The 17,537-nt window shown below is 38.7% G+C and overlaps 1 protein-coding gene and 1 long non-coding RNA gene across 6 annotated transcripts in view; one reads left to right on the top strand and one right to left on the bottom strand.

Moving 5' to 3' along the window:
* TNKS (tankyrase) overlaps window positions 1-10,286 on the bottom strand; it is a 209,714-nt gene extending 199,428 nt beyond the window's left edge. The window contains exon 1 of one of the 5 annotated variants that reach the window (XM_042983119.1): window positions 9,500-10,286. In XM_042983119.1, the coding sequence (XP_042839053.1) occupies window positions 9,500-10,172 (673 nt within the window). In that variant the 5' untranslated portion in view covers window positions 10,173-10,286. Of the gene's footprint in view, window positions 1-640; window positions 1,580-9,499 lie in introns of those variants that run through there. The other 4 variants (XM_042983116.1, XM_042983115.1, XM_042983117.1 and 1 more) reach the window with 4 other exon arrangements.
* Window positions 10,287-10,311: 25 nt separating this feature from the next.
* The window catches only part of LOC122237861, a 72,885-nt gene continuing 65,659 nt past the window's right edge, over window positions 10,312-17,537 (top strand). The window contains exon 1 of the long non-coding RNA XR_006216557.1: window positions 10,312-10,638. This is a non-coding gene — a long non-coding RNA (uncharacterized LOC122237861). The remainder of the gene's footprint in view (window positions 10,639-17,537) is intronic.

The raw sequence follows: 17,537 nt of genomic DNA, 5'->3' as shown, positions 1-17,537 counted from the left end.
AAAAATGAATAAATGTTAAAAAAAATTTTAAGAAAAAACCCACAAATATTAAAAACTAAAATTCAAGGAAACCTTTCTAAAATAAAAGATCTGAAACTATATAAAGAAAAGGCATATCGTGCACCTGAGAAAAATCAACTTAGAGGAGCTAAGACCAAGATATATATGCTCTATTAGAATATGTTGACTTTATGGAAGAGAAAAAAATCCTTTGGACATCCAGGAAAAAAGACCAAGGGAAAGAAAAGCAGATTACCATCAGACTTTCAACATTAACAGTTTTTACAGAAGAAAATGGGATAATGTTTTAAGTACTCAAGAAAGAAAATGAGAACCAAAGATTTTATATACAGTCAAACTGATTTCCAAGAATAAGCCAACAACTGTTACCGACATTTAAAAAAAATCTCAGACAATCCTGTTTCCAGGACAGCTTCCTGGGTAAACTCTGGAGAATAACACCAAAATAACTAGAGACATCAATATCAGGACTAGTGGTGAGCATTTGCAGCAAAAATGGCTAGAACTGTAGCTGTAAATAATGATTTCAGGTATCTATTGCTTTATAACAAACTATTCCAAAATCTATGGCTTATGAGAACAACTACTACTTATTATTCTGATGATAACTGTGAATTACCTAAGCTCAGTCATCTGGAGACTTCATGAGGCTGGAATATCCAAGGTGGTTCACTCACTCAGCTGGCAGTGGAGACTGACTGAGAGCCACAAGCCTTAATTCTCTTCTCCATGGTCCCAGCATGGTGGCTGGGTTCCAAAAGAGAAAGTTTCCAATGCATGAATGTGAAAGTTTAAGATCTCTGAAGGCTCGGATGTCATATAGCAACACTTCTGCCACATTTCATTCATCCCAGCAAATCACAAAACCAACTCAAATACAAGAGGAGGGAAATAGGCTGCACCTTTTGCTAAGTGATGTCACATACATTATTACATAAAGAGGAGGAATATATGGGAGTCATCTTTGGCAACTATCTATCACACATATACTTGTAGAACTAAAACTAAATAAAGTTGATAAGAGAAAAACAAAGTAAATGTGCAAGACAGCTTCCAGGATGGCTCCCAATGATCCCCATTCCCCATCATATACACCTTTGTGTAACTCTCCCCTTTTAATACAGGCTGGCCCTATTGATTTCCTTCTAGCAAGAAGAATACTACAAACGTTGATGAGACAAAACTTGGGATAGTATATTTCGAAAGGACTCTAGCTTCCATCTTGCTTGTCCTTTCTTGTTCTCTCATTGCTGGCTCTGAAAAAAGTCAAATGTCATGTTGTGAGCTGCTCTATGGAGCTGAGGGAGACCTCAGTCCAACAACCTGCAAGGAACTAAATCTTGCTAACAACCACATGAACAAGTTTGGAAGCAGATTCTCCCCTCAATCATCCCTTCAGATAAGACCGTAGCCCCAACCCACATTTTGATTGCAGCCAAATGAAAGGCTTTGAGCCAGAGGACGTAGCTAAGTCATGCCCGGATTCCTGACCCACACCTGGAATCGTGACCCACAGCAACTGACCCACTTAAAATTACAAAATAATAAATGTTTGTAATTTTAAGCTCTTAAGTAGTTTCATAAACTTCAGGGTAGTTTCATAAACAGCAATAAATAACTAACACAGTAAACTCAAAATAAGTAGAAAGAAGGAAATAATTAAGGGAACAAACAATGGAGAAAATTAACAAAGCTGAAAGCTGGTTGAAAAGATCAACAGAATTGATAAACCTCCTAGCAAATCTAATCAAAGAAAACACAAATTATCAGTATGAAAAATAATAAAGGAGTTTATCTCATTAGCTCTTATAGACAATGTAATAGTAATAAAACAATATTATAAACAAATTTATGCAAACAAATTTGACAACTTAGATAAAATAAATTCCTTGGAAAATATAACTCACTAAAATTGGGTGATAATTGAGACAATCTCTTAGCCATCTATGTATAAAAGAAAATTCAGTATCAAAAATCCTCCCACAAAGAAAACTACAGGTCTAGTTAGTGTCATTTGGGGATTCTATCAAAAATTTGAGGAAAATTAATGGCAATTCTCCACACTTCATTCAGAAGATAGAGAAATGAACACTGCCAAATACACCTGACAAATACAAATAAAGTGTATTTGGCATAATCCTAATGCCAAAACTTGACAAAGACACCACACAAAAAAAAGAAAATTACAGACCAATATTTCTCATAAACTTAGATGCAAAAATCTTTAACAGAATATTAGCAAATAAAACATAGCAACATATAAAAAGGATAATATACATCATGACCAAGTAGCATCTACCTCAAGAATGCAAGGTTTGACTTAACATTCCAAAACTCAATGTAATGTAATATATTAAAAGAATAAAGGAGAAAATCCATATGATCATCTCAATATATACAGAAAAAGCGTCAACAACCTTTAATGATAAACACACTCAACAAACTAGAAATAAAAGAGAACTTCCTCAATATGATAAAGGACAGCTTTGAAAAACTTAAAGCTAACATCATACTTAATGGTGAAGTAGTGAACATTTTCCCCTTAAGAGTTGGAACAAGACAAAGATGTCTACCCTCACCACTTTTATTCAACATTATCAAGAAGAACAAATACGAGTCATAACTGACTCCATTTGAAGATACAATTCTTCAATAAAATCCTAAGGAAATAGTAATTTTCTAGATCACAGGATACACAGTTAATATACAAATTGATCAAATTAGGGGCACCTGCGTGTCTCAGTTAGTTAAACATCTGACTTTAGCTCAGGTCATGATCTCACAGTTTGTGAGTTTGAGCCCTGCATCAGGCTCTGCACTGACAGCTCGGAGCCTGGAGCCTGTTTTGGATTCTGTGTCTCCCTGTCTCTGTCTTCCACTGCTCACACGCTGTCTCTCAAAAATAAATATTTTTAAAAATTTTTTTAAAATTTTTTTTAAAAAAGAAATTGATCAAATTAGCAAACAATTGAAAAATAAAAATTTTCAAAATCCAATTTAATGGCATTAATATACATTTTTTAAAAACTAGGAATAAAAAATCTCATGAAAGACTCTTACACTAAAGTTTATGAAAACTGCTAAGAGAAAATAAAGGCCTAAATAATACTCATGCATTAGAAGACTCAATATTGTTAAGATGTCAATTTTTCCCAAATTGACTAACAGATTCAATATAATCCCAATTATCATCTCAGCATGCTATGTTGTAGAAATTGATAATCTGATTCTAAAATTTCAGTGAAAATGCAACAGACCTAGAAGATCCAAAGCATCTTGAAAAGGTTAGCCAAATTGGAACATTCAAACTATCAACTTCAAAAATAACTACACAGCTACAGTTACCCGGCCAATGTAATTCTGACATAAAAACAGGCAAATATATCAACAAGACAGAATAAAAAGCCTGAATACAGACCCCTCCCCCTTATACAAGCATCTGATTTTTGACAATGAAGAAAAAGCAATCCAATAGAGAAAAGAAAGCCTTTTCAAGAAACAGCATCAAAAAAACTGAATATCCACCCAGAGAAAAATAAACCTCAACTCAAGCTCACAGATGACACAACAATGAACATAAGATTGATCACAAACTTAAATGTAAATGCTAAAACCATAAAGCTTTTAGTAAGAAACATCTATCTTTGTTACTTGGGAATAGGTGAAAGTTCTTACCCCAGTCATAGGTCACAGAAAGCAATAACTATAAAATAAACATACAAATAACATAAATTAAATTAAATTTGAAACTTCCATTCAAAGGACTTATTAATAACGGATCAGCACATGTGTAACATATAGCTAACGAAGGATTAACACGCAACTATATAAAGTACTCCCAAAATTCAACATAAAAAGATGAACCCAATGAAAGTAAACTTTGTCCAATTTTTAAAAGGACAAAACTTCATAAAACATATATAAATGGCAACTAAACAGATGAAAAAGTCTTCAACGTTAGACTTCAGGGAAATGCAAAATAAAATCACAATTAAGATAAAATTAAAACATCTGAGAACATGAAATGATGAAGATACAGAACAGCTAGAACTCTTACATATTACATTAATGGAAATGTAACATGACACATCCACTTTGGGAAAACGTCTGTAAGTTTATTAAAACTGAGTATTTACCTACCCTAAGCCCACCAATGTCAACACTAGGTATATGCGCAAGAGAAAGAAAGTCTATGTCCACAAAAAAAAAAAAAAAATTTTTTTACAAGAATGTTTATAGCAGCTTCCTTCATTAAAGTCCAAAACTGGAAATACCCTAAAAGTTCATCAATAGGAGAAGAAACAAACCAACTATAGCACATTCACATAATGAAATACTATTCAGCAGTAAAAAGGAGCCACTGATACATGTTACAACATCAAAAACATCAGTTGAGCAAAATATATCTTACAGAAAAAGAGTAGATACTATAGGACTCCATTTTTATGAACTTTTAAAACAGGCAACTTATAGAGTGGACAAAAAGAACAATATTTGTATCTGGGACAGGGATTAAGGAAATGGGCATGAAGGACCTTTCTGAGGTTATGATGACTTTCCAAAAGGGTCTGAGTTGTCACCTTTGTCAAAACTCAGTGAATGGGGGCACCTGGGTGGTTCAATCACTTAAGCGTCCGACTCTTGCTTTCAGCTCAGGCCGTGATCTCACAATCTGTGAGATCGAGCCCCACAACTGGCTCTGTGCTGACAGTGAGGAGCCTGCTTGGGATTCTCTCTCCCTCCCTCTCTGCCCCTCCCCTGCTTGCACACATTCTCTCTCTCTCTCTCTCTCAAAATAAATAAACTTAAAAAAATTACTTAAAAAGAACTCAGTTAATGTACAAATAAGATTTGTACAGATTTTACATTAAAACACAACTTTGTAAACAAACACTGAACTCTAGATAATAATATGCATATATTGGCATACTTAGGGAAGGTGCACAGATGCTTGCAATTTACGCTAAACTGCCCCCCCCCCAAATAGACTGATAGAAGAATATAAAGCAGATACATATGTAATAGAAATTACACAGTATTTTAATGTATATAAACACTCCTCTATTGTTGACTAGTTTTATATAACATCTTACAAATAGCTATTTTGTTCTTTAAATCACTTGCCTCCAAAGAGTGACATAGTTAAAGTAGAAGAAAGAGAAACTTACCACATCTTTCTAACTAAAAGTTCAATGTAACTTTTTTTTTAAATGGTACCTTAAAGCATAAGATTTTAAGAAAACACTAAATAAAAGATAAAATGGAAAGACATTTATGAAGCTAGTTCCTTTTACAAATTAGATCCTTCTTAAACTCTGAGGCAGGGCATTTGCTTGAAAGTATAATCAAGGAGTTTACCAAACAATGTTAACTAAGATTCCCACTCCAGGACTGAAGGGTTCCGACTCATTTTCTTAGCCATTGATTGGCAACAGTTCAGAAAAAGTGATGTTTTTTATGTGTCTTTTTTTCGGGTATAGGAACTTCATTTGTACCATCAAAGTCAAAAGAAAGCATAAAACTGCCATACATATTTTGCTGGGTTTGATACTGAAGCGCCTCGTATTACATATCCTAATCTTAGGTTAATTAATTACTTAGGAAGCCTATTTCAAAAGCTTATCAATTTAAATACTATGAAATCTCAGAATTCAATGCTTCATTAAAGGTTTTTGGTTTTTTTTTTTTAAACCCATCTAAACTTTTCTTTAAAAGAGATCACATGAGAACATACTGGTCCTTGTAACAAAAATATGTCACTAGGAACTGAACTGAACACTCCAAATTGATACTACTTATATAGCTTTGACTGCTGTCCTTTAAATAACAGAAAATCAGGGTCAAGGATCTTATCTGTAGGAGAAAGTCTTATATAAACTCTAGTCAACAATGAAAAGACCGGGTCCTTTTGATATGGCCACCTTAAGAAGGCATTAGAAATAGTATTTTGAGAATCTACATAAACAATGGAAACTGGAGATTAAGTTTCTAATTATGGACAGAGTGATTCCATTATTGTGTCTAAGCCATATTTTAAATAAATAATTATCACGGTCCAAAATGGGATAGAAAAAAATGTTTAATTCTGCATCTGGAAAGAATTATGATATTTTTAAAAGTTATAAGGATTTAGGGGTGCCTCAGTGACTCCATGGGTTAAGCTACCAAGGCACCCCTAAATCCTTATAACTTTTAAAAATATTTTGGTTTCAGTTCAGGTCATGATTTCACGTTTCATGGGCTTGAGCCCTGTGTGGGGCTCTGCACTAACTGCACAGAGTCTGCTTGGGATTCTCTGTCTCCCTTTTTGTTCCTCTCCTCCCTCTCTCAAAATAAATAAATAAGTTTTTTTTAATAATAAATGTTATAAGGATTTAAATATGACTTCATACCACTTGAGATCTTGAAAATGGTTTCATTTCATTCTATAGAACTGTAGACTCACTTCTCAGTGGAAACAAAGGCATTAATTAACACTCTTCCTTTCCAATCTTTGCTTGGCTAGATTGGACCCATCCTTTAAATCCCTCTCTGTCTAAAAAGACTTCCTTAAATGCTGTAAAACCAGGACAAGAAACCCTACTGCCTCCTCCACTAAAGTATATTCCGATAACTCCAGGTTACACACTTTATGGGGTTTTGTTATTACTGCTGTTCTTGTTTAGTCTTCCCTATTAGACTGTAAGCTCCGTAAGGGCTTAGATAGGCCTATCTACCACATCAAAATTGTGTTGGTATTTAACACCTGACCTATGACAAGTAACAAAACATTTGTGGAACAAATGAATTACAATTTTTAAACTTCTCCAACAAGGGATTGTTCCAATTTCCTCTTTAAAACAGTTTTTCTATGACAATCCCATTACTAGCATTCTAACCAAGAGTCAACTGAGAATTACTCTTAACCACTCATCCAACACTATGCAATGCACACAAATATGGAAGTATGATAAACTGCGGAGTGTTACGTTTTTATACCACGTAGTTTTACTGTGTTTATCTGTTTTCCACAACGAAACTAAAAAATTCTTCTTAAAAAAACAGTTAGGGGCGCCTGGGTGGCTCAGTCGGTTAGGCGTCCGACTTCGGCTCAGGTCATGATCTCGCGGTCAGTGAGTTCAAGCCCCGCATCGGGCTCTGTGCTGACAGCTCAGAGCCTGGAGCCTGTTTCAGATTCTGTGTCTCCCTCTCTCTGACCCTCCCCTGTTCATGCTCTGTCTCTCTCTGTCTCAAAAATAAACATTAAAAAAAAAAAAAAAACAGTTAAAAGTCAGGTTCTCATAATTACAACATAATTACAGGCCTGTGTGTTATTGTCGTGTAACTTCTTGGGTACACATAAAACTCTAAAACAGAATAAAAAGTAACTATTGTAGCACACAGAAGTTGATTTAGAAGCCAAGCACTGTTTTATGTGTGACTGATCCTAAATAAGTACATTATCACACATATACATATAACTATCCTCTGTTCACAATTACTTATAATGTGGTACAGTGAGGAATGACAAGATTTGTGATCTGTGCTGAACTAGTCAAGTTTGGAACAATGCATGCAAAAGCAAACCTCAGTTGACTTATTATATCAGACTCAGAGCTTTCATTTGACCTAAAGAAAAATAAATGCTATTTCATCTAAAATAAGCAACACCCTTGAGCAAATATCTACTATATGGGCCTGTTTATGATTCAATTCACTAAATACCTAATAGTATCTATACTATCTATAGTGTCTATACATCAAAAATGGATCCAGTAATCTAATAATGATTTCCTGTTTCTCATATTGCTGACCATGACCCATTAACAAACCACAAACAACATTTGTTAAAAATGAAATGGAATAGGATATAAAATATAAGAAGACAACACATGTAATAAAGGAAAGTATTATTTCCTAAAACTTTTGATTCAGTTTCTACGTGTGTGAAGCAATGTAAAATATATTTCTAAGTATAGACTGCAATAAAAAAAAAAAAATGTGTGAATGCTACTCTTAAAGTTTATGCCCCAGTTACTTCTTCCCCCAAAACAGTGCAAAAGCAGAAACTTTCCATCACACACACTCACAAAGTGAAAAGTGACCTTAACCCAGGTATTGGTTTTAATAGTTTAAGCTTGATTTCACAAACTCTAAAATCAAACAGAGTTCAAATCCAGGTTCCATGATTCTCTGTGTGAATTTGAACTTATTTTAACAATAAGTGCTTCACGTCTGTCATCTGTAAAATGAGGGTAATAATATCTTTCAAGTTGGGGTAAAAAATATATAATACACATAGTTCCTAACATATCTTTTACCATAAATAGAACAAACTGAAAAAGTGATATGTATTGCCAACATAGCAAGAACCTTAACAGGAGGTATCTTCGGTGTGTTATCTTTGATGTGTGTGTGTGTGCTTTTTCATTTTGTACATTTCTGTCCTATATGAATTTTATAATGTATATAGAGCATATACATTTTTAATGTTTCTAATGTATATAACATTATTCTCCTTATATTTTAAAATATCAATAGTAGATATCTGGGCAGTGAGATTATGGTCCTTTTTTTAATACTTATCTGTATTTTATAAAAATATACTAGGTATTTTTAAAAGACAATGGCCAATTACTTGATTAAAACACACACACACACACACACACACACACACACACACACACACAAAGTGTGTGGTCCAGAGTTTAGGAACTAGCAGGGTTTTTGTTTTTTTTTTTTTTTTTTTTTTTGGAAAACTAATGTGCCAGATGCTTCTCACTAAATCCTCACACAAACTTAGTATATCATTTTTGTCCACGAGAAAACCGAGGCAATTGAGATAAGGTAAACTGTCTATCAGACAAATAACAAATAGGAGTGTCCAGGACTTCAAACCCTTTATTTCTTCTACCATCACATATGCATCCAAACATTCTTCTCCAGTTGTTTCATATAGGCATATTTTAATCTACCCAATTAAGCTGTAAACTCCTTGAGAAAGGGGGAAAGTTTCACATACTTCATTTATGTCTTTCATTGGCTTACTAAGAGTACCATAGATCCTTAAACACTTGTTGAGTTACATTAAACTTCTTTTGGTCTAGACTATCCTCATGGAACATACCCGTGTTGTAAAAACGAAATAAACTAGTAAACAAACGACAAAACTCTTAAGACTGCCCAAATCTAACTTTATTCCTTCACACTCGTAACCGAAAAAGTTTAAGTATACCCATATCTGGAGACGATCTCTAAGGGAGTTTGGAAACGGGTACAAGTATCACTATGCGAACGCTACAAAAGAATGAATTCACACATTCCCCCACCACGCCCCCGTCATCCAGGCACTATCCTAAAGAAAGGAACCTCTAGACTTCCGGTGAGGTGTTGAAGAACCATAACCACGCCCCCACTTTATTCTATCATAACTTGTTTTCCATCCCTACCCAGACCCCTGTCCCCAAGACCAAACCCTTAATAAACAAAAGTCTCTGACCTGCAGCGAAGTGCAGGGGAGAAGACTTCCGGCCGGCCATGTCCTTAGCATTCACGTTTGCCGCGTCCACCAGCCTCTTTACCCGGGACACGTCCCCATTGCGACAGGCCTCCAACAGTTCCCGTAAGGCCCCGCTTACTGCTGGGACCCCTGGCCCAGGTCCCGCTGCCCCAGGCCCCAATGTTGCTGTGGTGCTAACTCCTGCCGCCTCGGGGCTCTCCGCCAAGCTCGATCCAGGGGAGGATGGAGAGGAAGATGAGGAAGAAGTCGGGGAAGAAGAGGACGACGGTGAATTGTTACTGCCACCGCCGGCTGGGTTGGGAGCGACCCCGACGGCAGATGAAGCGGAAACCGCCGGGGCCACGGGAGCGGCGGCGGCCGTACAGATTGTGCTGGTGGTACTGCAACAGCTGGTACTGTCAACCGGCTCCGGGGATCGAGGCCTGTCGGGCGGATCCCGACTGCCATCCCCCTCCGGCAGCGCTAGGCCGTGCCGCGGGGAGGCGAAGGGGGCCAGGCCACCCGCCGTTGGGGAGGCTGGTGTGGTCCCCGGGGCCAGGCCAGGGCTGAGTGGGGGTGGAGGTGGCGGCGGCGGCGCCGAAGCCCCTGGGGCGGGCTGGAGCTGTTGTTGATGATGGTGGTGATGATGCTGAGAGCGACGCGACGCCGCCATCTTCGGACTCCCCCAGCACTGTCACTGCGGCAACGGCCCCACCGCCCGCCCTCACTTCCGACCGCTAGGCCAATTAGCATCCAGCGCACAGGAAATGATGCGGAGCGGAGTGGGAGGGGCCAAAGAGAAGGAGGGAAGTATTGGGAGCTCAGAGAAAAGCCGAAGAACGGGGCGTGGCTTTGTGACCGAGGGGCGGGTTTTGTGACTGAGGGACGGGCTTTGTGAAGGCTTGGCGGGCCGGCTGCGGAGGTTTGAAAGTTGGAGCCGACCACTCCATAAATGAGGCACTTTTCTTTCCTCCATTCTCGCTTTCAGTTTGCTTGCCTTGCCCTGCTCGGTTCTGTCGCCACGTCTCCTTCAGTCTTCCGTATCTTGCTCCGGAGCGTGCTCCTAAGGCGTAATTCAATGCAAGAAGGGACCGAATCGCTTATCATGTCTCAGGTGGCCTTGTCTGAGAAATGGAACTGTGAGTACCTACCACACAGAATTGTTAGCAGAATTAAATGAACAAATGTACACAAAGCGCTCTGACCATTACTAAAACATAACTATATTTAGCCCATTGGTAATTTATTTTAATGGAGCCCCCCATCCTCTCCCCTCCCCCCAGCTACTCCCCCCCCCTCCCCCGTTATTCTCTTGGTCTCAATGTCCCTTCCTGTAAGTAAGTATTCTCGCTCTGTCCACTTTATTAATATTCCATTTTAAAATAGTGGTTCAGGGGACGCCTGCGTAGCTCAGTCCGTTAAGCGTGGGACTCTTGACTTAGGCTCAGTTCATGATCCCACGGTTCCTGAGTTCCAGCCCTGCATGGGGCTCTGTGCTGGCAGTGCAGAGCCTGCTTGAGATTCTCTCTGTCTCAAAATAAAAAATAATAAATAAATAAATAAATAAATAAATAAATAAATGGTTCAGATTGCCAGGATTGGAATTCAAACTTGTTAATTTACTAGCTGTGTGAATTTGGGTAAGCTGTTTAACCACTCTGCATCTCACGTTCTCCTCTGCAAAATCGAATTAATAGTTCCATAATTGTATTGTTAACTATTAAAATTATGATTTTTCTATTCTGTTATCTCTGTACTTTTATTTCTCGCCTAAAGTTTGGCTCTAATAATTATGAATATGTTCCTTTTGAATTCTTTTTAGCTGAACCTTTCTTCCCCAATCCTCTGGCCTCTGTTGTCTCTCCCTCCCAAACTAAAATAAAAACTTGACTGCTATCCATCATTCACCTTTAGATGCCATTCTTTTTTTTTTTTTCAACGTTTTTTTTTTTATTTTTTTTTATTTTTGGGACAGAGAGAGACAGAGCATGAACGGGGGAGGGGCAGAGAGAGAGGGAGACACAGAATCGGAAACAGGCTCCAGGCTCCGAGCCATCAGCCCAGAGCCTGACGCGGGGCTCGAACTCACGGACCGCGAGATCGTGACCTGGCTGAAGTCCGACGCTTAACCGACTGCGCCACCCAGGCGCCCCAAGATGCCATTCTTTAGTAACTGCTTTTTCTCTCTTTCTTCTGCCTGTACCTACTTTTTTGATCCGCCGTCAAAAGAGATGTGTCAGTGCATGGGATAATCTCAGTGCAGTGTCCATTTCCTGCTTCCTATTTAATAGTCAACTACACATTGTGGAAGTTTAGACAAAACAGCATTATTCCAATAGAGGGGACATAGATAGCAATTGTGTCTTAAGAAAGGACAAGGATTACATGGGTCAAGTAGAAATTGGTCATTGCAGAATATTAAACCAGGTATTGTTTCATATGTTCATTATTAAATATAAGTACTGTGATGTTAATATTCCCACCTAAATAAACAGGTAGGTTTATTTAGAAATACCATGTACATTAAACAAGGTCAGTGACATAATATTGAGTGACATTTGTTATCATCTCATCTGGGATTACAGATTATAACTCTCAACTGTATGCATCTGTTTTACAGATTTGTGCCATTGTTCAGAAATGTGTGGCTGGATAGGAAAACTCCATCAGTACAGCTAACATCTGCCCACAATACACATTCTCCTGGTTTTCAATGTTGGTGTTTTTTGTTTAAGTTTATTTCTTTGTTTTGAAGGGGGGGGGGGCGGTGGGGGGAGGAGCAGAAGGAGAGAGGGAGAATTCCACTGTCAGGTGCAGGGCTCAAACTCACAAAAACCACGAGATCATGACCTGAGCTGAAATCAAGAGTCAGATGCTAAACTGACTGAGACACCCAGGCGCCCCTCTCCTGGTTTTGAATCTTAGTTCACAGCACAGGATAGTATTCAGAAAAGGGGTTTATCAACATAATACATTAGATGCTCGTAACTCACCTCGTGCCCCGTTGACTATGGCCTTCTTCCTGAATGGGAGGCATAAGGAATATCCCACCTGGTCCCTGATGTCCAATTACTCACAGATCATGAGAAGTAGTAATGTTTACCCTGATTCACATGCATCTACTGTGTCTGTTTATCAGTACAAAATAAATAAGAAAATTTCTGCTGGATAAAGAGAAACAGGCCAAATTGCCTGAAACTATTCTACTGGTAAACTAGGTCTGAAAATGCATTTGCTCACTTGGAAATTGCCTTTTCCCCCTCCAGTGGAAAGTAGTAAAGGTACTTAACATTAAGTATTTATAAGGTTTAGGTTTATATGGACTAATGTTCAGCTCTAAACAGGAAAGGGCAGATATCATTACCTAATCTTTTACAGCTACACACAATTCCATGAGGAATGCATTTTATGCTAATGAAAAGAGCAAAGTCTGAAGTCAAACCGGCTTGAATCACATCTCTGAGGATTACTAGTTGGTTAATCTTGGTAGATATGCTTCAGCTCTGTCATTCAAAAATTCTGATTTTATTGTAGCATTGCCATGAGGATTAAAAGACCTGTTGTTTTGTAAGCACTTCCCCAGTGTTAATTTGATTCTCTTATGTGGTATACGTAAGGTGTTAATAGGAACTCATAGCCACTATTGATGCTATCTCCTTACAACTTCCTCTGTGACAAAGAGAGTGGCTGGGAAAAAATATCCAACATTTTACATGCATTGGGAATCTTAAACAAAGAAAGATCAGGTTTAATTGTTTCCTCATCTGAAAATTCAAGATTTTAGACAGGCCCTGACTATCTCCAAGAATTATTGAGGATCATAGTTATGTGGCACCCTATCACTTTCAAAAATGTTTTCAGAACAATCATGTCCATGTGGCATAAAAATGTGAGCACAGAACACTCTCTGAAGCATTATTGTTGACACAAAAGAAAGAACCACCAACTCAAAGGGCACTTGCCTTCTGGACTGTGATGTAATGTTTGTTTTTCCCCCAGAGGGATCATATGAACGCACTTTGTAAGTTACACAGTCATAAACTTGCAGTTGCCAAATTTCAACTAGACTTGGTGTGGTTATTCCATCCATGCACTTCTCATTGATCTGCCCCAAATCCAAGTTCACTGGTAGAATTTTAGATCTACTAAGTCCACTTATTCTTCCATGCTCTGAGCAAAGCCTTCTCTGCAAACTCAGAAGCGCAGACTAGAGCTATAGATTAGGTGAGGCGGTGCCATTTCCTCACCTTGGCCTTTGAAGGTGTTATTCTTAAGTCAGAAATAGCCATTATGCCCAGGGCCCAGATTTCTCTATGAAAGTAGTACTAAGCTGAGAGAAACTTTAGCTGAATTGCTATTCAGAAACCCAGGAGAATATTATCTTGTAAAGCCACAGATGTGCAAAAATTCCAACAGCTGCAATCATGCTAACCACATTGTATCTGAGGAAGTTTCATTAAAAGGAAAAGCTAAACAATTTATTACAATGCAATAAAATTACAGTAATTTAAAGATCCCTACATATTAGCTTATTAGATTTTCAGTTGCTTTGTAAGATATCTCTTCCATAGCAGGGTCTCTGGATACTGTTCCTAAGACGTCTATAGTCTGCCCTCTGATAAATTGGGTTTTCTCCTGGTGTGGTCTATACACTTGAGACTAGTCACTTTGATGTGAAGTATTAATTCCAGGCAGAGAGGCAATATAATATAGTAGTAAAGAATGGATTCTGGGGGCACCTGGGTGGCTCAGTCGGTTAAGTGTCTGACTCTTGATTTCGGCTCAAGTCATGATCTCGTGATTCCTGAGTTTGAGCCTCATGTTGGGCTCCACGTTGACAGTGCTTGGGATTCTCTCTCTATCCCTCCTTGTCTCTGCCCCTCCCTTACTCTCTCTCTCTGAAAATAAATAAATAAACTTAAAACAAAGAATGTGGATTTTGCATTTAGACTGCATGGTTATGAATCCTAGCTTTGTCACTAATTAGCTATGTGTGATTAAAGGGTACCACATCCTACATTTTGACAGACAGAGATATATAAAAACCTATTTTCTGTGCTTTAAAAAAGTGGTAAACAAGGTTTCCCACCAAAACATTCTTTTCTTTATAAACATTTTTTACAAAAGTAATTAAAATCATATATGTGTTGGGGCGCCTGGGTGGCTCATTCGGTTAAGTGTCTGACTTCATCTCAGGTCATGATTTCACAGTCTGTGAGTTCGAGCCCCGCGTCGGGCTCTGCGCTGACAGCTCAGAGCCTGGAGCCTGCTTCGGATTCTGTGTCTCCCTCTCTCTCTCTCTGCCCGTGCCCCGCTAGTACTATGTCTGTCTCTCAAAAATAAATAAAACATTAAAAAAAATTAAAAATAAATAAATAAATAAAATCATATATGTGTGTATGTATGTATGTATGTATGTGTGTCTATGTGTGTGTGTGTGTATTATGGATTAGCATATGGCTTCCTCCTCAAAAGAGATAAATACCTGCTATTCCCCAAAGTCATAGACAAGTCTAGAAAAGTTCCAGAAAGTTCTGGAAGGTATTGATAAGGAATGAAATAAATAGCTAATAATGCACATGTAATGATGCAACGGCTTATGTAAGTTTGGGTGTAGCTCACGTGAATAGGGCTGATGCAAGAGCAAACCAATAGATGGTGAGGCGCACCCAGAGCGCTCGGCCTCCCCAGTCAGAACATGGGGCTAGCCAGCCAAGCCATGATGAACATATATCCCCAACTGTCAGGGGTTTTGGTCTACCACATAGTGACCATGACCTCACCCCTGGTGAAGATTGGAGTAAAGACCTTGACAAGCAGAGCCCACCAGACCTGCTGGCTGGAATAAGTGGCAGCCAAGCCATTGAGAGACACTAGTCAGTCCCGAAACAGGTGGTGTGGGCCATCACCAGCTATCTCCTTTTGCTTTCTTGCAGTTGTTGCTTGGCTCATTGAGAGAAATAAATGAGTAAAAGTTGTTAAATGATATTTGTTAAATAAATGGTCATTGTTAAATGATATTTGTGTGCAACTTCTCACAGGATTGCCTACTTCCTTCATATCATGCCTTTATTTTGATGTTGTTGCTCACAAGACATTGAGTAATCCAGGAAAGGTTATTTAACCTCTCTGTAAACCCACCAGCAAGGCAGGGATATAAAGCTTTGTTGTGAGAAGTAAATGAGTTAATATATGCCAAGTGCTTAGAACAGCTCCTGGCACATGACAAATGCTATGTAAATGTCAGCTCTTATTCAAAAAGATTAATGCACCCTTATGCTTATTGCTGCGTTATTTACAATAGCCAAATTATGGAAGTAACCCACTTGGGTCCGTTGATAGATGAATGGATAAAGATGTGAGATGTGTGTATGTGTGTGTCACACACACATACACACATACACACATATATATTATTCAGGCATAAAAAAGAATGAAATCTTGCCATTTGCAACAACATGGATGGATCTAGAGAGTATAACGCTAAATGAAATAAGCCAGTCAGAGAAAGACAAATACCAAATGATTTCATTCATATATGGAATTTAAGAAGCAAATCAAATGGACAAAAAAAGAGAGAGAGAGAGAGAGAGACAAACCAGGAAACAGACTCTAGAGAGAACAAACTGATGGTTCACACTGAGGTGGGGGGATGGGTGAAATAGGTGAAGGGGATTAAGAGTATGCTTATCGTGATGAGCACTGAGTAATGTATAGAATTGTTGAATCACTATATTGTACACCTGAAACATAACACTGTATGTTAATTACTCTAAAATTAAAAAAAAATAAAATGAAAGTCGGGGAAAGTTACAAGTGTCAGCTCCTATTATTATCAAGAACTGGGGAAGGCCTCTGGTAACAAACAGAATGTTAAAGTTTACCTGAGAGATGTGACCAGTTTTGCCTGCCCAATAACAAGCAGGTTTCTTCTCACCCAATGGCTTTGGTATCCAGCTTCTTGCACCTACTTCTTTTTTTGCTTTACAGTGTCTTACAGGAAGGTCTAGTAAGCTTGGAAACTGAAAGGGCATCTTACATTTGGGGAAAGGCAAATACCATTCCTTTTGGCTGCAATCAGGCTTGGGGGAGGTGGAGACTGCAAAGGAGGGCACCTCAGGAAGGGAGTGTGCAGGTTTCTCCCTCAGAAGATTCTGCCCTGCTCCCTGTGCTGAGAAACCACTGTGGCTATTGTATAGGAGACCACCTCAAGAGAACCCAGCAGCCATGGTCCTGAGGTCACTGAGAAACAGAATGTTTGCAGAAGAAATCTCCCAGAGAAGATGAGCTCACCATAAATCCGCAAGCATGTGAGAAGGGCCAACAGTGTGAGAGGAAAAACAAACCCAGCGAATGAAAGGCCCTACACCAGAGAAAACAATAGAGGAATCCACAATTTATTTTCATATCCATATTTCTGCCTTGTGGTAAACTGAATAATGGCACCGCAAAGATACCGATGTCCTAATCCCTGGAATCTGTGGGTTTAAGGTGGCAGATAGAATGAAGGCTGCTGATCAACTGACTTTAAAAGAGGGGATTTTCCTGGATTTTGTGGGTGGGCCTAATGTAATCACAGGAATTCCTAAAAGCGCAGAAGGGAGGCCTAAAAGAAGATTTTTGGAAGCAATGTGAAAGAGAATCACCAGCCATTGCTGGCTTTGGAGACGAAGGAAGGGAGCCACAAGCCAAGGAATGTGGGCAGCCTCTAGAAGGTGCAAAGGGAAGGAAACCAACTCTCCTTTAGCGTCTCCAGAAAAGAATGCAGCCCTGCCTACATCTTAATTTGAGCCCAGCGAAGCCCGTGCCAGCCTTAAAGCCTGCAGAACTATAAAATAATACCCTCATGTTGCTTTAAGCTACTTGGTGTGTGATAATTTGGTACGGCAGCAAAAGAAACAATGGATTTGTTGCGAAATGGATTGATAGAAAGCACCCAGCCCACTTTTCTGCATGACGATAGGCTAATGTGGCATAGTTGCTGCCACTCAGTATTCCCAGAGGGCAATCATTCCCTATCATTTATTTTATTAGTTTA

The sequence above is a fragment of the Panthera tigris genome, chromosome B1 (genome assembly GCF_018350195.1).
Source record: "Panthera tigris isolate Pti1 chromosome B1, P.tigris_Pti1_mat1.1, whole genome shotgun sequence".
In the NCBI taxonomy this organism is placed as follows: domain Eukaryota; kingdom Metazoa; phylum Chordata; class Mammalia; order Carnivora; family Felidae; genus Panthera; species Panthera tigris.
This window is presented reverse-complemented; position numbering and strand designations above follow the sequence as displayed.